A 21,096-nucleotide genomic window follows, 5' to 3' on the forward strand; every position below is an offset into this window, starting at 1 on the left:
ACCAGAAAATGTATGGAGAGCACCAAAACAATGCCCATCCCACAGAAGGTGAAATTCAAGCTTCCACCAGCCAAATCCAGCAGCAAAAGCCAAATGGCAGCCAGACGTTTCAAGAAGGTCACGTGCCCCAAATTCTATCGGCCGATAATTTAATCGGACAATCAGATGCACACAGAATAGCGGCGATAAATATCACACACACCACCAGGACCTTAGCACACCAAGAGCTGGTCCCCGAATGCCAAGTAGCAGTCCTAACATCGCCAAACAGGATTCCCCCCATCAAAGGACATTTACGCCGAGTCCATCAACCAAGATGCTCTAAAAATAGCCACAAAAAAGAAACCATCCACGCCAAATGCCAAGGAGGAGGCCAGGACAAGAACCACTGGCCTAACGTCAAGCCAATCTCATGATGCACAAACTAGAGTCACACTGACTACGACCATGTCTATTCATTCTGCCCCTTGCCAAACAGAGCACCCAAAGGCAAATTGGCCACGAGAGACGCAAACAATACTCAAGCATCCAACAGCAACTAAAGCAATAATCCACAGCTCTAACACGCCAAGTGTCGGCAGAAACTCAGCATCTCACATAGCTCTGCCTGACCTCAGCTAAGCAGTTCATGCACATTCTTAAACTGATGGAATGCATCACAATCCTGGGGGGCATAAGCTCCGGGAATTTAATTTCTGTTGAATTCTTGCCCGCTTCAATTCCAAATAGCCAGGAGGCGACTAGGACGACTTGGTCCTCCAGCAGCATTGCAGATCTAATTGCATCAGAAGCAGAGCAATTTAAGACCTGGGGCATTAAGCTGGTCCCTTTACAATGACCAGCCTATCCCTCTCCACTCCTGAGGAGAGTCAGTCCAGAATCAGAAATGCAACAGGCTAACACCCCCAGTGTTCTCAGGGGTGCCCTGGGAAGCTCACTGAAAGAAAGGGAGAACAGCCCCTGGCAGCGATCAATGGACCGACCTCTGATGACAACTGGCTCCGAGCCAGTGCCCACAATAGGCAGGCGCAACCCAGCCTCAAAGGATCTCCAGACCCACACATTCTCCATCACTAAGTCCCTGCGAGGTAGCCCGCCAAACATTAACACGCATTATTGGGGATCGGATAGAATCCAGCGCAAGGGAGGCATCGCACTTAAATCATGCACTAACAAGAGAAACCTTGTCCCAAACGATCTTCACATGTCCCGAAGAGGTCTGACGCCATCAACAAACTGGAGAAAGCATCAGAAGAAGGGCACTAGCCATTTGCTCTTGGAATATAAATGGCCTAAACTCAAAAATGGACGACCCGGACTTTCTAAAGTATATTTCCCTATTTGATATTGTAATGTTACAAGAAACCTGGCTCTCCGGTATAAAACATCCCGGGCTTCACCTGCTTTTCAACAGCAGCGGTCAGAACCAACAGATTTGGACATCAATCAAGAGGTTTGGCGACATATGTATCCAGCACAACAATATTCTCGGCGGTCCTAACGGACTTATCTACATCTTCAACCATTTCAGTAAAGATCAAACTACAGCTGGGTATTAAAGAAGAAGAAGTATGCTTTGTCAACGCATATGTTCACCCCAAACACAGAGTCAAAGACTAGAAGAACATCATAAACCCACTGGCGGAGCACGTCACTCAAATGGAGAACCCACTCCTTATCTTGTCAGGGGACTTCAATCAAAATTTACTCGGCTCATCATTAGAAGAGGCTCTGGCTCTTAACAATATCTACAGCATACCAGCACAAAGTTTCCATTCAAACAGGCGAAAGCCTCAACACAACGCTCTCCTCCCCAAGACCTAGAACATCAAAATCTCCGGGCATTAAAGAGCAGATTTTTGACTCACTCCCCTCCAGTAGATACATTCTACTCACAAACCGCTAGCTCCATCCTGGACTATACTTTTGCCAGTTTGGCACTATTTCCACACATCCAGGGGTTAAGAATGGGGGAGCAGGGGGAAAGCGACCATCGCCCTCAGGAATGCCATATGACAGCAATGATGTCAACAATAATCAGGCCAGACAAAACACTGGGGGCGATTTATTCAATCAAAGAAAAATGTAATGTTTGCCAATCAATTCAACCACCTTGGCCGAAACTGCCCTCCAAATATACAACACACAAAAACCAGATGCAGCTGGGCACATCCTTCACTGGGAGCAATATACAGAATCATTGCTAAACAAACTGGCAACCAAGACCCCCCCTAAAGACAACCACTGCATAGAGAACAGCAGACCCAGCCTAAAGAAAGGACAAAGAACACAACTACGGTCACAAAAAAGAGTTGTAAACCAAACCCTAAGGAGGCTAAGATCAGCGCCCCAAAACTAACAATTACGAGCCACACTGAAAAATCAGAGGGCTGAACTCAACCACACAAAATGGAAAATAAAAAAAGACACAGAAAACGAGGCTTGGGCAAAACTATTATAGGACTCTAAAAACAATAACAGCGAACGCTTTTGGCAAACAGTGAACAAGATCCTACGCCCAGAGCACAAGGACCTAGGATCTCACATTGGGGAAGAACAATGGATTAATGGATTAACTATCTCAGCAGCCATTTTAATGACCCCCTGGGACAGGCAGGAGCACAAAGAATCATCACCTCAGAGCAAGCACCCGCAATGACTAGGCCAGCGTTACCCATCATGGGAGAGCAACTCCAACCCAAAATCTCAGCACCATCAGCGGCCCAGCAAATAGCCCTAATTACAAAGCAGATCTGCAAGGGCAGGAAAGAAGGAGCTCCAGGTCCTAATGGCATCCCGCCAGCCCTATTCAAGGAAAAAAATACAGAATGGGCGACCATAATGCAACCTCTATTCACGGAAATCAGACTCCTAAACAGAATCCCAGATTCTTGGAGAGGGTCGACGATTGTCCCAATACACAAAAATGGTGATAAACGGTCCCCAATAACTATCGCCTAGTAGCCCTCCTCGACAACTAGGCTAAATACTTCGCAGGAACCATCTTAGAGGAGACTGTCATGGGCGGATTCAAAACAGAATATACCATTGAACCAGACTGGTTTCCGAAAAAATTCTGGAATAGCAACCAACATCCTGGCTATTTCTCTGATTATTGATACAGCAAAAACAAAAAAACTGCCACTGCACCTGTGTTACATCGATTTTAGTGCAGCATTTGACAATATCGAGAGAGGCAGGCTTTGGTGGAAACTAGCACAATGGGGCATACCGCAACCGATTTTAAATATTCTGATGCTACTCCACTCTGACACATGGGTGCAGGTGAAGATGGGAAGCGGCACCCATCTGTCTTCCAAAGTCCGCACCACTAAAGGGCTAAAACAAGGGTGCGTGCTTGCCCCGACATTGTTCAACCTGTTTATGGCGGATCTACCAAGCCAGCTCAACACATGCAATTCCCATTCCCCGAGGCTGGGAGGAAAAAAAGCTAAGTAACTTACTTTACGCGGATGACGTTGTACTTCTTAGTCATACACATACTGGCCTCCAGAAACTGCTGATTGAATTGCACAGCTACGCAACGGAAAACAACTTAAAAATCAATCTGAGCAAAACACGCACTATGACAATCAACGCCAGGAACAAACAGAAGTCCTGGACTCTGGGTGGCCAAAAAATAGAGTCGTCACGCGAATACAAATATCTGGGGGTCATTTTTGACAGCAATGGTTCATTTGTCCAGCAGATGCAGGTTACAAAAAGAAAAGGGGCTTTGATCGCCATTACATTGAAAAACCTAGCCAACCAACTGTCGGGGCCAACTGTCACCATATCTGAAAGTTATTCATGCCAAGATGCTCCCCTCAATCTCCTACGGCAGCGAGGCACTACGAGGGAGAGACTCCAGGAACCTAGAAACCCCCCAGGTAAAAGCATACAGAACACTGTTTTCACTTCCGCCTTACACTTCGCCCGCACAAATAAGGCTTGAGTTGGGTTTGCAAAAACAAAACCTTGCTAGACAGGGAGCTTACATAATTTGCTGCCACAAACTCCGTTCTGCCTCTAACGACACTTTACATTCGATGCTGTGGCAAGACATACATAGCAGGGATGCATCCCAGGCACGCTGCTACCTGAAGGCAGCATTGGGGGCCGTCAAAGTATTGGTGCTCTGGGACATGCAACTGGGGCATAACCCGTTCAAAAAAGCAGTTTGGAAAAATATCAAATCCCTTTCCCTACTAGAGGACAAGGCCACCTTTGCAAAAAGAAATCCTGCATGGATGACATTAAACACGTACAAATCCCTGAAACCACAAGCTTACTTGGGTCAGGGCTACTCAAACTATAAAATTGAAGTTCTTGAAATATAGATTAGGGATCCTGCCCAGCAGAGAGCACCTACCACCATGGCTCAGGAGCAACAGTCATGAAGCCTGCCCACTCTGCAATCTAGCAAAGGGAGACATACTCCACATGACCTGTCTCTGTGAAGAATTTCGACAAGTCCGTCGACAGCTCTTACACGACCAGTTCAAGCAGACCAGCATGCGAAGGCAAGCAGTGCTTGCCTGCTTGAACCCTTCTAACACCAAATTAAACTGCAGATACGTCAAGTTCTTGGCAATAATAGAGCAAAGCCTGCCAAACCTACAATCGTTGGCGAACATTGACTAAGGCACCTAGCAGACGGCCATTGGACCCCAAGTGCCTATGCCGCCCTGGCTCCGGCAAAGACGGCCAGACGACTACTTTTGGTCTTTTACTGCAACAACGACGATCATAACTACTATACATATTTTTATTACATTTTAAGAAACCTTTTTAAATGTAAATGTTTTGTACTGGCTTTAATTAACTATACATAATAAAATGTACCTTGCCTTACCTTACCAAAAGGCATTCTCAAGAATTGGTAGAGGCCCTTATGTGTAATGAACACCTTCGAAGGGTTAAGATCTTCCATCCAATTGTATTTAGTGGAAAGAGCTCATGAATTGGATGGTGAAAAAAAGAACTTTCTTTTGATAGGAAGGCCAATATGTCTTAAAGATTAGGCAAAAGAAAAGTGCCCTTGGTTAAAACCTTATAGAAAGGAGAAACAGCCTTAACACAGGCTGAACCACATGTGCCGTTTCTCCGCAAGTGGAACTACACTTGTCTTAACCATGCATATGCCTTACAGCACACATGGTGGTTAAGGTAGAACATGCTCTAGATGTCCGCATAGGCGGGGAGAGGAACAGGAAGCGTCCGGAGTGAAAGCTCAGCACAGACAGGTAAAAGGAGCCGGGTTTTGGGGCCGTGGAGAAGAGTAGTTTTAAGGGGAGGAGTTTGTTTTAGGGCTTAGGGGTGTGGGGGGGTCGGGGAAGTTCCAGGGCTTAGGGTTGGAGTGGGCTAGGGTTCCCAGAATTTAGGGCTCAGGGCTCGTTTCAGTTTTGCGCATATAGATAAGAGTTGGTGAGGTTTGGCTGAGATTTGGGGTGTTGGAGTTATTTTGGTTGAATTTTGTTGTATTTGAATGGGCGCAGGTGGGGGTCTTTGGGGTAAATATCATACACGTTCCTTTGATCAGATCAGGATGCAGCTGGGAGAAGTAGCCAGGAACAGGTGGGATTTGTGTCCCTCGAAGTTTCCAATGGATCAGTCAACTCGAACTGGAAGAAAAGCAGTTGTTTTTGAGGTGCTGATTTGTAATGTTATACACTGGGCCAGCCTTGGTGGTTCTCGTGAAATGCTTTTGGGGTGGTTGTAGTTCCAGGTGAAAAGTTCTCCGGTCACTGATGGCTAGGAGTGATTTTTAGGCCATGTTTCTAAATAGCAAAAATGCCTGCATTGGGGCCTATGGAATGGAGTGGTTCTGAGCGTTTTTGGTGTATTGGGTGGTTCAGAGTGGAACTGGTTGGATGGGCTAGTAGCTGGGGTGGTTTGGTTTTGAATTAACCACTCATACTCCTTCAGTAATCTTGACTTTATAGTGAAAATCATTGTAAAAGCATGTGTGGTAAAGACAGGCAGGGTAAAGGCAGGCGGGGTAAAGGCAGGCGGGGTAAAGGCAGGCGGGGTAAAGGCAGGCGGGGTAAAGGCAGGCGGGGTAAAGATGCAATAATGGTGTGGCCATGTTGTAAAAGCACATGTGGTTCAGCAAAGTGTGCCTCTGTCATACAACCCCTGGAAAAACCCCAGTTTCATGAATAACTACCAACCAATGATGGAGTTCCAGGCAATCAAGTGACTCAAACATTTACACTTGATCAATCATGAGACTACACCTCGGCAGACATTTATTTTTTCTTCCATGTAGCCATTAATCACTGAAACACAAAACCATTCATACACCCCAGCTCTTCACCACCTGTGTTAAGCAATTTACAATGTATTCATTTCCTTCCATATACACACAGATTGTCCTTACATTTATTACAGATGTTTTCCAAAGCTGGGACATTTTTAGCATTCACCAAATGAGGCCTACTACTGCCCCTGTAGCAACTAATATTTTTTATCATCTTGACTACCTGTTCAAATCATTTGCCTTATGCCTGTTCTTTTCCTCCTTACTGTTCCTTGAAAGCATATTCACCACTCCCGAGGTATTAGTATATTTCCTGACCCTTTGTACATATTTTAGAGAAAGTTCTTTATTTCGGACATGCTCTAAGGTTCGTATCAATCACTCACCATATTCTTTCCTGCATATTCTTGGGCTTTGCTTTTATTAAAACCTCATCACATCACGCCCAGTCCTATGCAAAGTTATCTAATTCAAAGTAACTGCCAAAACCCTAAAAAGGGTATATACAGTGATCTACAGTTACTCCTCTATTTGGGCTCTGAAAAGAAGTGTATATCTCACTACCATTGTATTGATTTTTCACCCATATCTCGGATGCATCTTTTTAAGGCAATTTGATAATCCTCAATATTACTTGGATTTCCAAAATTAGGTCAACTTTTTTATTCCTGTAAGCCCACTGGTCCCAAGCACAGCTTTAACAAAGAAAGTGGTTTTAACAAATAAGCTTGGAACAAGCCTAACCACATGTTCCACTTTATTTGAGGATCCTCTGGCCCCACAAGAAATGGAAGCAGTATTTGGGTGCTTGATATACGGCAGAAATAAAGTAACACTACAAATTGAAACAAACTTGGAATTGCACAAATAATTCGGGGTTTTCTATTTTCCTGGAACATATATGGGGCCGCCCTCTCACAGACTGGGGTGAAAGATGGTAAAGATGGATGGCATGGGACATGATTGATAGGTTGTTCCACACCACTTTGTCCAGTGTTCCACCCAATTAACCTGTTCATGGTGTATGCACAACTAGCACATGAGACCACGTCAGTACAAGAACCCAGACAGGACAGAAGCCTTGGGAACCGCCAGGCTCTCTCTAAGGGAACATTGCACAACATCAGGGACACCTTGATACTCATCCACCCACTGCAAAAAGAAAGCACCTCACATAAATGCTGTGACCTACATCCTCTTGGACTGAACTAGAGGATGCAGAGACCTTTTTTTTTTTTAGAAGGTTTACCATACACTTGAGAAAAGACCAGGGTGGATACCAATATATCCCAAAAGCTGCTTTGAAATTATATGGAAAGCCCTTCTACTGATCTCCTTTGATAAAAAGTATCTCTTTACATGGACCGGATTCTAGGAAAGAACCTCGGTCAAACCCTCCAGATCCAATCTTTTGTGAAACCTGCTCTACTCTGCTACAAAGTACCTGGAGTAGAAACCTTTCCCTTGATCAAAGAGCTGAACTCTTTAAATGGCCTCTCAAACAAGGAGCCTGACTGAACCTCGAAATACTGACTGAGGAAGTGGTGGCTGCAACTCTAGTCGATCAAAGCATACGCTTGTGAAATCGAGAGTAATCAGTGTCCAATGGTGGTAGTGGATGTACTAGACCCTGATGGAACCTAAAAGAATATCTGTCACCAGTAGATTTCCCCTGGTCCTGGTTTCATTGGCTCAGTGTGGGCTCTTTCACAAGCACAGGTGATTATGGAAACAGTTCTGATTTGTAAGACCATGGCCTGGTAATTTCTAGGCGGAAGCAATCTTGGTTCAGCAGTTCACAACAATAATTTAGTATATTTATAAATCTAAATTATACAGTAATCTATCACATAAAATGAAGATTTGCGCATTAGAACCGAAAAGTATTAGAAAAATGTGCACTATATTCTGTTAGCTTACTGACAGTATCATAAATGAAAAGTATTTGTAAAGCGCAAACTACGACTATGGAGAAGGGCACCATGACACCACTACCTGTTATGACAATGTTTGAGACTACTCTAGGTTTGATCGAAAACCAAGGAAGATGAGGAAAAAAAGGCAAGTTTTGAGGAGGTTTCTGAAAGTCATCATTTCCAGCTGACCTAAAAAGGGGAAGCCGATAAAAGGCATTAGCTTCCAACACGGAAATGGATCTGCCACTTCTACTTTGATATCTAAATATAGGTATTTGTAGAAGTTTAATCTTAGAGATTCTTTGAACTCTAAACGGAGAGTGTACAGTAAAGCAGTCAGAGAGAAATGAGGAACCAGTACGATGGTAGGCCTTTTAGACTATGGTTAAATATTTGAACAGGGCACGATTTTCTACAGGAATCCAGATAAGATCTCTTAACCCTTAAGTGGTGGAACTACACAGATAGTTTGAGAACAAGTCTAACTTCCGCATTTTGGACAACTTGGAGTCTCTTCACTGTATTTAGGCAAGCCTAAAAACGACTATTAAAATAGTCTAAGCTTGATGAGATTAAGGCATGAGCAATAGTTGCTAGAAGGAGAGAATCAAAACCTTTTTCAGGGACTTGATCAAAGAGAAATAGTCCCGGACAGTAAGCACCTGCTGATGAAAATAGAGAAGGTTGTCAAATATTACTCCTAAGTTCCTAGCTGAATCTGTACGTGGTGGGGATGGAAAAATCAACTGGCCAATTCTATAAGGCAGATAATTTATTGCCATTTCCAAAAAGGACTATTTCCATTTTCTACGAATTACTCTTGAAACAATTACAATTCATCCAACCAATTATTCAGTTGAGATGGGTAGTTCTTGAAATTGGACTAGAAATTGGAAGAGTTCTTGTTGAGTGAAACAAATCACTTGTATATCATTAGCGTATTATGTAACAAAGGAATTGATTAATGCAATAAGAGGAGACATGTGGGATTTTGGGACAATCCCTGAGGGACGCCCTGATAGTCCTGTTTCAGTACATCTAAAAGCGTTTCCTGTTTTTAAGTAAAGATTGAAGACAAGCTTGGCCTTGTATTCCAATGTCAGCGAGACTTTGCGGTAATAGTTCATGAGATTTCACATAGATCGCAGCCAACATACCAAGAAGCATTAACACCTCGCTGTTCGCTCTGGCAAATATGAATTTTACCGTTTCAGAGCTTTTCAGATCAATTTCTGTAGAATGCCCGGGTCTGGAACTAGATTAAAAAGAGCATAGGCGGTTGGGTGATTCTAGATATTCTACATGTTGAGCATTGGTTAGCTTTTCCAAGATTTTAGTGAGTCCCGGGAACAAGGAAATGGGCCTGAAATTAGACAAGATTCTAAGACTAGCATTGGTTTTCTTCAATAGTGGTTTTACGAAGGCCAACTTCCAAATATCTGGCACACATGTCAACTATAAGGACTAATTGTAAATATAGCTAAGAGCAGGGTTGATCACCTCAATTGCTTTTTTTTATACTGAAGAGGGACAAGGATCGGAAGGAGAACCTGATTTACAAAGCATTTTGGAGCCTCAAATTGCTCCAATGTAATAGGCCAAAACTAGGAGGAAGAACTCTGGGCAGGCCAAGCTTCTAAAAACAAGAGATTTTTTTCAGCTGGTTTACCAGGCGCAATACCAGGCTGGATGGCTTTAATTTTTTGCTCAAAGAAATACACCAGCTTGTTACAAACATCTTGAACAGACAACAACTCTAAAAAGTCTTATTCGCTTCAGGCCTAAGAAAGGCTTTGAATATTTGAAAATCAACCAATGATCATTCTTTGATTATTCAATCTCAGCAGAATACATTTTGTTGCATTTTTAAAAGATTTATGGTTTTTTTTTCTACCTAGTTTATAGAAGTTCTTATTTGAACAGGCCTGGAGATTCAGTTCGCTTGGATCTCCAAGCCCGCTCTAACTGTCAACTAGCTAACCGTTCCTTGGTCAAAGAATGAAAAAAACAAGGAGCTGATCTAGTCAGGCTGTTTTGATGGCCATACCTCTGAAGTAGTAAATCATGTAGGGAAACACTGATCCAACAATTAAAATTCTTTAAATCATGGCCTCATCTCCACATTTTGAGGGGAGAAAGGCAGAAAGGCACCAAGTGAAACTTACTGCTTGGAATTTTCTCAGTGGCAGTGGCTCTTCTCAGCTCTTCCTTTGGCCTTATTATTAGACGGTGCAAGCTTACTGCTAATGCTAGAGGAAGAAACATGGGTTATACCAGTTTGAGCTTCAGGTTGTTGAACTTTCAGAAGATGGAAGTTGGAGAAAACTAGGTCCAACAAAAGTCCCGCTCGATGTGTGGGGCTAGTTACCAATTGTGAGTGATTGTAGGCAGTTAAATGGTCAATCAGAGTTCTACCCAAGCGATAATTAGCATAGTCAAAATGATAAAATCATCTAAGATAGTAAAATTTGCATAATTTAGCCAATACAGCAGGAAGTCTTGTGGAAAGGAATTAAAAATGAGGAGGTGGGTGCGGGGGAGGGAGCGATTTACTAAAAGCAAGCAAATTAACCATGCTGAGAGATCTTAAAACAGAAAACGTAGCTTACTGCCTCATCCAATTTGCCTTCGTGAAACACCAAGCAATGCAAAGAGCTTCAGTAGATAAAAGCCAAGCTTCCACCTCAGATTTTTTTTCCTGTTGAGATGGTGTATAGCCTAATCGGATGATATAGCCATCACAATGACAGGATTAGAGAATTGATTTAACCACGTTCATTTAGAAACAAGAAGTCAAGTCTTTTAATGGTTAACAAGGAAGATACTCCAAAGCGGGTTTTGATAACGAACAAGCATTTAGAGGTCCGCATAGTATGTCAGCGTTGCACTCCAAGGTAAAACCACTTTGAGGGAATGGTAGCAGCCAGAGGCATAGCATTAGTTACATCACTGAAAGTAAGGCTAAAACAAATGCAGGCTAAAGTGCCAGTCGCTTTCACCGCTACAAGTTTAAGCTTGCAAACTGAGCCCTTACACAGTTTCTAAAGTTCATCAGGAGAATAAGTAAAAGAGCCAGATTGAGCTGGGTCCAGCCTGAGAGCATGGCTAACACTGGGCATGGATGGGAGCAGATGGGCTTGCCTTTGGTGTGCATTAGACGGACCAGCGGGCTGGTCTGATTAAGAGCATTTCATGCTCTCACGGTTGCCACCTCTGCCAGAAAACAACTAGACCATTGTCTGTATTAAAATGGGTAAGTAAGCGGGCAGAAATGGCTGCGTAAAAGAAGGCTCAGATTCCTAAAACCAATACGATAAGCGAGAAAAGGTAAGTAATAAAACTAACCGCACACACTAATTCAGTACAATGATAAAAGAAACTTCAAAAACACGAACCCAGCTTCACTAGTGGGACAGGTGTCTCTTAAAATAGAAAGTCAGTGCCATGCGAGCTTCAGAAAGTTATTGCCAAAATTGTGGCTTTTTCTGTGGCTGTAGTGGAAAGATTGGGCCTGCCTCTGACGTGGCACTTTGCCTAGATGGAATAATGGGTGAAAAGAATCCTCCAGGCAGCGGAGCCTGAAACAAAATGGAAAGCTTGCCTTTAGGTTATAGAAGACCTTGGACTGGAAGGCCATGCTGTTTGGATGAAATCACAGAGATGCTATAACAGGACTTGGCTTTTAATAATGGAGCACCTCTTTTTTGTGGCATTTGTGTTTAGGCTGCAGCCAGCTGTGCCGCTAATTACACGGCTTCAACCATAAAGCAGTAATAAGTATATAACATGCAATGTGAGGAATAATAAAACTGAGAAAATGCAGTGCAGATGAGGAAGATGAGAAGTAGAGGCCAAGCATTAAACACTTACAGGAAAAGAAGCCAGATTAAGTGCACAATGATAGGCAACGACAAGGGATCACAGGCAAGAGAAGGCGATACATCAATGTATTGTGTGCCAGTTGCTTTCAGATTTAACGAAGCACTTCAAAAAGCAACCTCAAGTTTCACTACCAAATTGTTGTGTACATAATAGCCGGGAATAGCCGAGTCCATTCAAATAAAGCACATCCCTTCACAGATCAGAGTCCTGAATGACAAGGTTTAAGGAAAGTTCTGCAATATGTTAAGAAAGCACTACTGGAATTGAAATAGAGGCATCTGTTAATTGTTTATGCCACATTCAATTAAATTTTTAAGCACAAAAGATCCTGCATGCAGCTTCAGCATTTTTTTGATGTAACAATACTGTAGACGCTACATTAAACAAGGTGTAGGAATCCTATATCCATACTGACAATTTCTGATAATTCATTACCCTTTTCCATCCCTTCACCAAGGAAGGCACCCTTTAAATCTTTACAAATGGAATACAATATTGCTATGTTTGTTTGTCTGAGGAAGATCAATTATATCACAATGTGTACTTGGAAAGCATTCTTTGGTGAATTTATCAGTTAACTTTTCATTAGAAATGTGCAAATTGCAAACGAGTCATTTAAATTTCAGCAGAATGTATAATGAAAAAGTAATCCAAATCATTAGTCTACAACAATTTTTGATATTGAGTCTTGTTGGCAATAAGATGGTACTTCAAATAAGTTGTTAGAAAGATCTGAATCAATGGGACAATGAGAACCATATCCATTTAATTCTTGTGTGGGATCAAAGGGTACCGCCACTGGTCTTTGCTCAAGGGAAATCTATCGGGCTGGCAAGAACTTCTTTTGGCTGGCCTCATTGGTGCACAACACAGCTATGTTTGGGGGTAAGCAGACATAATATCGAATTTTTAATATCGATACGACAGAATATTGATGTTATTATATCGATGGTAAAGTATATCGAATAATAAAATATCGATTACAAAAATATCGTTTTAAGTATGTGTAATTTTATATCGGATGCAAAAATATAGTAAGGCAAAATATTGTTTTATAAAAATATCGATATATTGTAATTAGTCAAAATTGTTTATTTTTTAGGTATGTTTAGTGTTTATTAATAATTAGTCATTTCAATGTGTTAAATATTTGTATATATTTTTATAAATAATATATAATTTTAGGAGCGGGATGTTGGGTTTATAGGGGATAAGGGTGTGGAGTGTTTTAAAATGTTAAATATTTGAAGTAATATTTGTTAAATTTAAAAAAAAAAAAAAAAAAAAAATATTTAGTCGCGGGATGTTGGGTTTATAAGGGATAAGGGTGGGGAGTGTTTCAAAATTTTTTAAATGTGAAGTTATTTCTGATAAAAAATTTAAAAAATGTGAAAAAAAATTATAAATGAAATTTTTAAAAAAACAGTAGCGGGATGTTGGGTTTATAGGGGATAATGGTGGGGAGTGTTTAAAAAAAAAATCAAGAAATATTTATTTAATATATTTTTTTTAATAAATTTAGAAAATTAATAAAAAATATAACAAATTATTAAAAATAAAAATGTTAATTTCAACATTTTTGAAAATGTAATACACAACTCATATTTTTGTAATATTTAAAAACAAATTAGCGCATATATTTTAAAAAATTTAAATATTTATGTTTAGAAAACTCATATTACTATATTATTTAATTTGTTTGTATTAATTTTGTTTGATGTATTATAAATATTTTATTGTTTTACAGCTACTACTCAAATTTAATGTAGACTGGAGTGGGAATAGTAATTTATAATTAGTGTCCAGCACCTACCCAAATTTTAGAAAGACTGGAGTGGGAATAGTAAGTTATAATTAATTAGTGTCCAGCACCTACCTCAATTTAATGTAGACTGGAGTGGGAATATTAAATTATATTTAATTAGTGTCTAGCACCTACTCCAATTTAATGCAGACTGGAGTGGTAATAGTAAATTATATTTAGTGTTTAGCACCTACTCCAATTTAATATAGACTGGAGTTGGACAAGTACATTTTATTTAATTAGTGTCCAGCACCTACCTCAATTTAATGTAGAATGGAGTAGGAATAGTAAATTATTTAAGATTATAATTAAATGTATACAATTTGTGTAGTTGGAATCTTATATTTTTTTAATAACATGAAAAAACAAAACAGGAAACATTACTACATTTTTATTTCATACTAATTAATTTTGTTACATATATTTGACAAAAAAATTTATGTTCAATTTACATTTTTATATTTCTTTGAAATTGTACATTTTATTTAAAAAAATGTTTTAATACAGATGTATGGTTTAATACAGATGTATGGTTTAAAATGATAACAAAAAAGTACAATTTTTTCACATGATATATAACATTTTTATATTGTTATACATGTTGGTTGTACATATAGTTTTTAAATTAATATTAATATTGGAATACTAATAATTTATTAAACAATATATTGAAATGACTTTTTTAACACAGGTATATTTATATAAAAATTCACATTTTGCTTCATAGATTTTTGTACACTTTTTCCATGTTTTAATAATTATAATAATAAATATGTATTATATCATATTTATTTTTATAATTTTACAAAATATATACATTTTGTTAAGTATTTCAATACAAATTACAATAACTGTTTTTTTAACATAGTATTTATATTTAATTTAGTAAAGGAATATTTTAGAAAATTACATAATATTTTTGTAAGGTTAATCTATTTTATTAGTTTTGGGTCTTATTTTGTAACCGCTTTAGGTCGTTTTGTGTCATTTGGATGAAGACTAGCTCGCGGTTGGGAGATACTTCATGTCGCTAAAGATAAGGTTTGTTTTATATGTTTTAAGTGTGTTTTAAAGTAATTTTGATAGTAGTGTGGTACTATTCAGTGTTAGAAGTAAATTAGTTATATTAAACTGTTTGATCTGTTGTATTTACGTATGGGGATGTACGTATTTTTAGCTTGTTCTAGGCTTGTTTGTATAGTTAGTATTTCGATGTTAAAAGTCTATTTAGGTGAAATGTAATGTTACTAGTGAGGTTAGTAGGTGTTTATGGATTGTTTTATGTGGGTGGGAATGTATGTTTTATATATTTTTGTTGCAGGTGTTCGTGATATCGGAAGCAGTCTTTTCTTTTTTTTAAAGATTTGTTGGTTAGTTTTAATACCTAATGGATTTTGAACACTTCTTTAAATTTTTCGGGTTTCCTGGAGTGTTTGTTCTAGATTTTACACATTTTCAGGTTTTTTATGGTTATTCTAAAGATATTCGTTGAATGGATTATTCAGTTTTGGGACAGTTGTATTTTTTCATTTTTTTGGGCAAACTTTTTCCTAACTGGATTGTTTTGGTGAACATGGATTCTACAGCACTTGGAATATGCTTGGTAAGATTTTTAAATTGTATTTATTGTGGGTGGGTAATGTTATTATTATAATTGTTATGTTTTATTTATTTCAAATTTAAATTAATGTGTGTACATATATATTTAATAACATTTTATATATTGCACACTTTTTTTTAAAATAAAAAATACTATTGTTATTTATATTGTATTGGTTTTATTTTTTTGGACTGGTTTGTTCTTCACAGTAATTTAGAGTAGTGTTTTGGCTATTATGTTGAGGTATTCAATGCCTTTTGTGCTAGGGTACAACTTTACTTGTTGTTCTAGGTATTTGTGCATTTGGTTGGTTTGTTTAGATGTTTTTGGAGTTAGTTCAGTAATGGATTGCTCCATTCTGAACTGTTGATAGCTTTGTTCTTTTTGTAGGCATTTTATACATTTTTCTAAACTTGGTTTAGTTTGGCCAGTTGATAGTAGGAAGGCATTGTGCCAGCCTTCCACAGCGTTGTTTGTTTTTGATTCACCATTTAAGGTGCTTCAGTAAACGTTCCACCAGGGTATTAGGAATTTAGGATTTCTTCCGTGGCCAGATCTGTGGAGTCTGCCTACCCAGGTATCTTCAAAGTAGTCTAAAAGTTGACTTAGTTAAGCTTCATTTTCTTTATAATAGGTGCTATCAATTTAAAGGTTGTAGTGTTCTACTACGTCTGTTTCTGGAACGTAAGCCAGTGCTGTGAGTTTTTTTATTTGATATGCAAAAGATGAGTTTGTTGCATATTTTATACTTAAATACCAGAGCATTAATAAAGTAAATAAAACGCACTTACCTTGTCCGCGGGCCCGAGGCTCCCTCTTCTAATCGCGGGCGGCCGCGCATTGAGATCCAAGATGCGGCGCGCGATTAGAGGAGGGAGCTCTGGACCTGCGGACAAGGTAAGTGCGTTTTATTTACTTTATTAATGCTCTGGTGACACAAATAAAGTAGTAGGGGAAGGCGAGAGGGAGGCGGGTGGCAGCCAACTCCGCTATGCCCACGGAGTGGGCGTAGTGCTGCCGGCAATGCCTACTTCGCAAAGGGCGGAGTAGGCAGCACTACGCCCACTCCGTGGGCGTAGCGGAGTCTTCCGCCCAGGGTTAGTAATTTGAACAGGTTTGTAATTTTTTAAATGTTAGCAGTTGGTTTAATGTTTGAACATACTTACTTTGTTAGTTATAGCTTTGTTTTCAGAATTCTGTTTCCTGTTAGTAAAGTATTCTGTAGTGGTAGGAGAAAAAAAAAGTATTAATTTTATCATGTTTGTAATTTCTCACATTTTAGCAGTTACTTTTATTTAGTTTATTTTAGTTACTTACTTTTAATCCATAGAATTTTAGGTTCAATCTTGATGTTCTTGTAGGTGAAGTCGAATTTATCCAATGTATTTTCCCCTGTTTTTTTCTTCAGGTGGCTTGTGTTTAGTGTGTAATTGTTTATATAGTGGTTTGGAGTTAGTAATTAGTTTGCTATTGGTTAATTTATATTTTCAGTGTTTTCATTGGTCAGTTTGTATTTTTGAATATATGTTAGGGTTTTTTGTAATATACAAGGCAAACGTAAAATAATAATTTAGCGTATTAATTTTATATACTTTAATTAAAACTTATTAAAATTTGTAAATGTATTAGATGGTTAATAAATCTGAAATGTAATTATATTTATAATTTGTTATGATAGATTTATATTTTGGTGTTAATTTAATTTTTATATGCTGGAAAGTATTGTTATATATATATATAAATATTTGTGATATATATAAAATAACGATAATATTGTTGTCCATAAATATGTTTACGATATTTTTGACTTAGGGTATACATTTTAATGTAGTCAATATTTAAAACTTTCGATATGTATGTTGTCGGTTTTAGTGAGATCGATGTTGATGTAGATCGATATTGTGTATCCGATATTTTTGTATGTTTTTAGTTATGTATATGATGTCGATATTATTGTGTTCGATAATTTTGTGCCGATATTTTTGTAGGACGATATTGTGTCTTTCGATAATATGTCAATGATTCATGTTTGGGATCACTCCGGACAATAAAACAGATTCAAAAAAGGGCGCTAAAGGCGAAAACATTAATTTAGTACCTTAAAAAGTGGCCCCTAATGTGGCAAAGTTTAGCATGGTAAAAAGGAAGCCCTGTTTCACTGGTGGATAAACAGTTTTTTTGAAAAATAAATAATACCTGGCTCAAGTATTCCAATCCAGGTGGGCAATTCTGGGGTGCTACCAGAGTTGGCATCCACATAGGCACACCAGGCTGAGTTGCGACAGGAAGAACCCCTGGATGAACTTGGAAGCCATAGCCAGGCTGGCCTGGAGGAGCTAAAATAAATTAAACAAGACAATATGAGAATCATGCTTATGCTCACAATTTGTCACTAAGTTTAAAAATCCCACAGAGCACTGACAGTTTATTGATGAAAAAGGAAAATGGACTTTGAACAATTCTTAAAATACTCATTCCCCTGCATCAGATTACATTCAACATATCCTGGACACGTTGTAAATACAGTATATTCTAACACATTTCAACCCACTCTTCTGGTTTCACTATAGACCAGGTCTTGAGAAGAGCACTGCAAACTTAAGAGATGTAAAATTTAGTTCGTCTTTTAGCTCCGAATAATTTTTGTGCAACTCTACAAAGGTACTTAGTAACTGGTATTTCACCAAAAGATCATATGTGCTTCTGGGGGCACAGGTTCCATTTTCCGAAATACATTTCAGGGATGTAACACATCAGGAAATCTTAAACACCCACTATTTGAGAAATTGAGAATGATCTAAAAAATGAAAATAAAGCAAAGTGTACTGTGGTGTTTAGGTTTTCGTAACGAATACTTTACATGCACTCAAACTAGTTCTCATATTAATCGTTTTGCTAAAAATAGACTAAATAACATTCATAAAGAACTCCTCCTCTTCAGTTCGAGCCTGGAGGCAGCGCACATGCGCTGCCGCTTGGTGACCTATTGCATCATAAAAAACACTCTATAAGCTGGCTTTTAGCCAGCCCATTACTCAGTATTAGTTGGAATCATTTACACTCTTCTCTGCGGCTTTCTAATTCGGCAGGGTGTGTGAGGAGTCACTACCTTTTCGATTGATTTATTTTATTCAGTCTTCCTTCACTGCCTGCACTGATTGATGTCCTATTTCTTCTTTTGGGGAATTTTTATATAGCACAAACTCAACCCAACAGTTTTGGAGTGCTTTGTATGGGCACCAGTTTCATTATACAAATTCATGTTCTTTTTGTATTTGACATATATAAATATACACAGCTCACTGTCAAAGGGGTGTTTTTGTTCAGTTTTCGTCTGTGTCCAATCAAAAATGGTACATCTAAATCCATTAATTATAACAAGGTGATCTGATCCACAATAGTATGCAGCAGACACTAAACATGTTAAAATCGGTTATATTTGAAGCTGGATATAGAATGGGGGAAACATTTGATCAAAAGCATGCATGCACAGACTTCTATGACCAGTATTTCCTCCGGATAGTGGAGTCAGTCCTTATGTTTAAAAAAAAAATGCCATTGAAGATTGGAATTTATTGAAGCCCTAGGCAAGAAGTGTTTCTTGCCATTAACCCTTCCTTATTTGTAACTTTCTCATTTGCTTAGCAGTTTAAGAGAAAGCTCACAATGTAGCTAGGAGCACTGTACAAAAACTGCACTTGCCACCCTTTTAGTAAATGGGTACATCTTCCAAACAAAGCTTAAGAATGAGGGTTTCGTATTACAAAGGCAGCACAGGTGGTGCCATAAACCTCCATTTTATTGACAATGATGGCTTTACATAAACCTCGGGAGGCTGCTAAAATGAGATTAAAGAACAGAGTCAAAATTGTGCTGCAATTAAGCTAAAAAGTAAGGAAGGGGAATCTGGTAATATCCCTCTAGGATCTATTTAACCCCATTACCTGAAAATGAGAGAATATGGGACCCCGTACTTGTCTCGAGTTGGACACCCTGCAAAGGGATGTTAGCCCACTGCGAGCTGGAGCGTTTGCATGCAGGAACCTCAGTGCCTCTGTTCAGTGAGTCAGCCTGGAAGTCTCGGTCTCCTCTGTCCTTCTAAGCAAGATGTGATGTATACATACCCATAGGTCTTCCCAGGGGTCCTACCTTGCGGTGTTACTGTGTCCACCTAAAGAATGACGTTGGGTCCGAACTTAATACAGAGATATTATACAGGAGATGTTAGTCCTGCTGTGCTTCCAAGAAGCCTAATGCATAATGTATTAGATTCTAACTAGGGAGAAACCTGCGTTCTGAATGCAGTGTTGTATCTAGGTAAAAGGTCAGTCCCTAAGAACCTTTTAGATATGTAATGTAGGGAAGAATATAGGTGAAAGGTTGCAATGTTACCTGCGTCTATATAGGGTACCTATGTGAATATAACAGGACCAGCCTGAAAATATTCATCAAATTGTGTCCACACACGAACACACACTCTGCAGCAGATCATTCTAGGCAAACCGGCATTTGCATCCAGATTACTAAAATTCCCAACGCATTTCGGAAACCACAAGTCACAGCCTACACCAACACTTGAACTTACCTTTGAGGTCCACCAGAGGGCAATAAATTCAATTAACACATGTCCTTTCGATCTGCAAAGTGCATCAACAGCCAATGAACAAGGAGCAAGGCAGCTCCGAAACGCGTTAGGCATTTTATTAATCTGGATGGAAAGATAAGGTGGCTATCCATGGATCTTATGTTGGGGGCAAAGAGTTCCATAGTGTGGCTGCTTGGACATAGAAAGATATTCTACTAATAGGTTTTTCGTGTATCTCGGGATTTTGAGGCTAGGTGTCACTCTAGCACGAAAGCTCCGTTGTTGAATTTATTTAGTGATTTTGTTCCTGATGAAAAGCGGTCCTGTTCAATGTATCGCTTTGTGGGTGATACAAAGCAGCTTGAACGGGAATCTATGGCAACCGGTAATCAATGTAGGGCTTTCAAGGCAGGGGAGATGCGGTCTTGCGACTTTACACGTAAAAGTAGTTTGGCAACAGAGTTCTGAATCCGTTGTCGCCTTTTCATGGTCATTAAGGGTGATGCGTGGTAGAGGCCATTGGAGTAATTGAATTTGGACAGAACAAGGGAGAAGGTAGCCTGGACCTTGTGTGGATATCCCAAATTGGGGAAGATTTCTTGAAAAGTTTTTATATTAACAAAGCTCGATCTTGCTGGTTTGTCCACTGGGACCTTCATTGATAGCTCGGAGTCCATGGTCCTGCTGAGGTTTCCTACATCCTTTGATACTTTAGGCGTCTTTGCAAGATCATCAGGCCAGGCAGCAAGCAGGTCATAATGTTTCCAGACGCCACACATGAGTATTTCCGTTTTGAAAGCATTCAATTTGAGATGGCTCCATGTCATCCATTGATCCACTGCTCGGAGACAACTGAAAATTGGCGAATTTCCAATGTATTTGGGGCATTCCAGTCGAAGGACTATTTGTGGGTCATTTGCATAGCTATAGCACATGAGGTGAAATTGATTAATCAGTGCCAGTATGGACTTCATGTAGATGTTGAAAAGCATGGGGGCGATGATAGCGCCTTGAGGGACCCCTGCTTTTATGAAGTACGGTTTGGAC

General features: G+C 39.3%; 1 protein-coding gene across 1 annotated transcript in view; it reads right to left on the reverse strand.

The window, feature by feature from the left end:
- Positions 1–21,096, reverse strand: part of LOC147683689 (phospholipid scramblase 2-like) — a 469,436-nt gene that overhangs the window by 114,226 nt on the left and 334,114 nt on the right. Inside the window, exon 7 of the mRNA XM_086944891.1 lies at positions 17,661–17,800. Within this exon, the coding sequence (XP_086801017.1) occupies positions 17,661–17,800 (140 nt within the window). The remainder of the gene's footprint in view (positions 1–17,660; positions 17,801–21,096) is intronic.

Source organism: Lissotriton vulgaris, chromosome 11 (genome assembly GCF_964263255.1).
Source record: "Lissotriton vulgaris chromosome 11, aLisVul1.2, whole genome shotgun sequence".
NCBI classification, from domain to species: Eukaryota; Metazoa; Chordata; class Amphibia; order Caudata; family Salamandridae; genus Lissotriton; species Lissotriton vulgaris.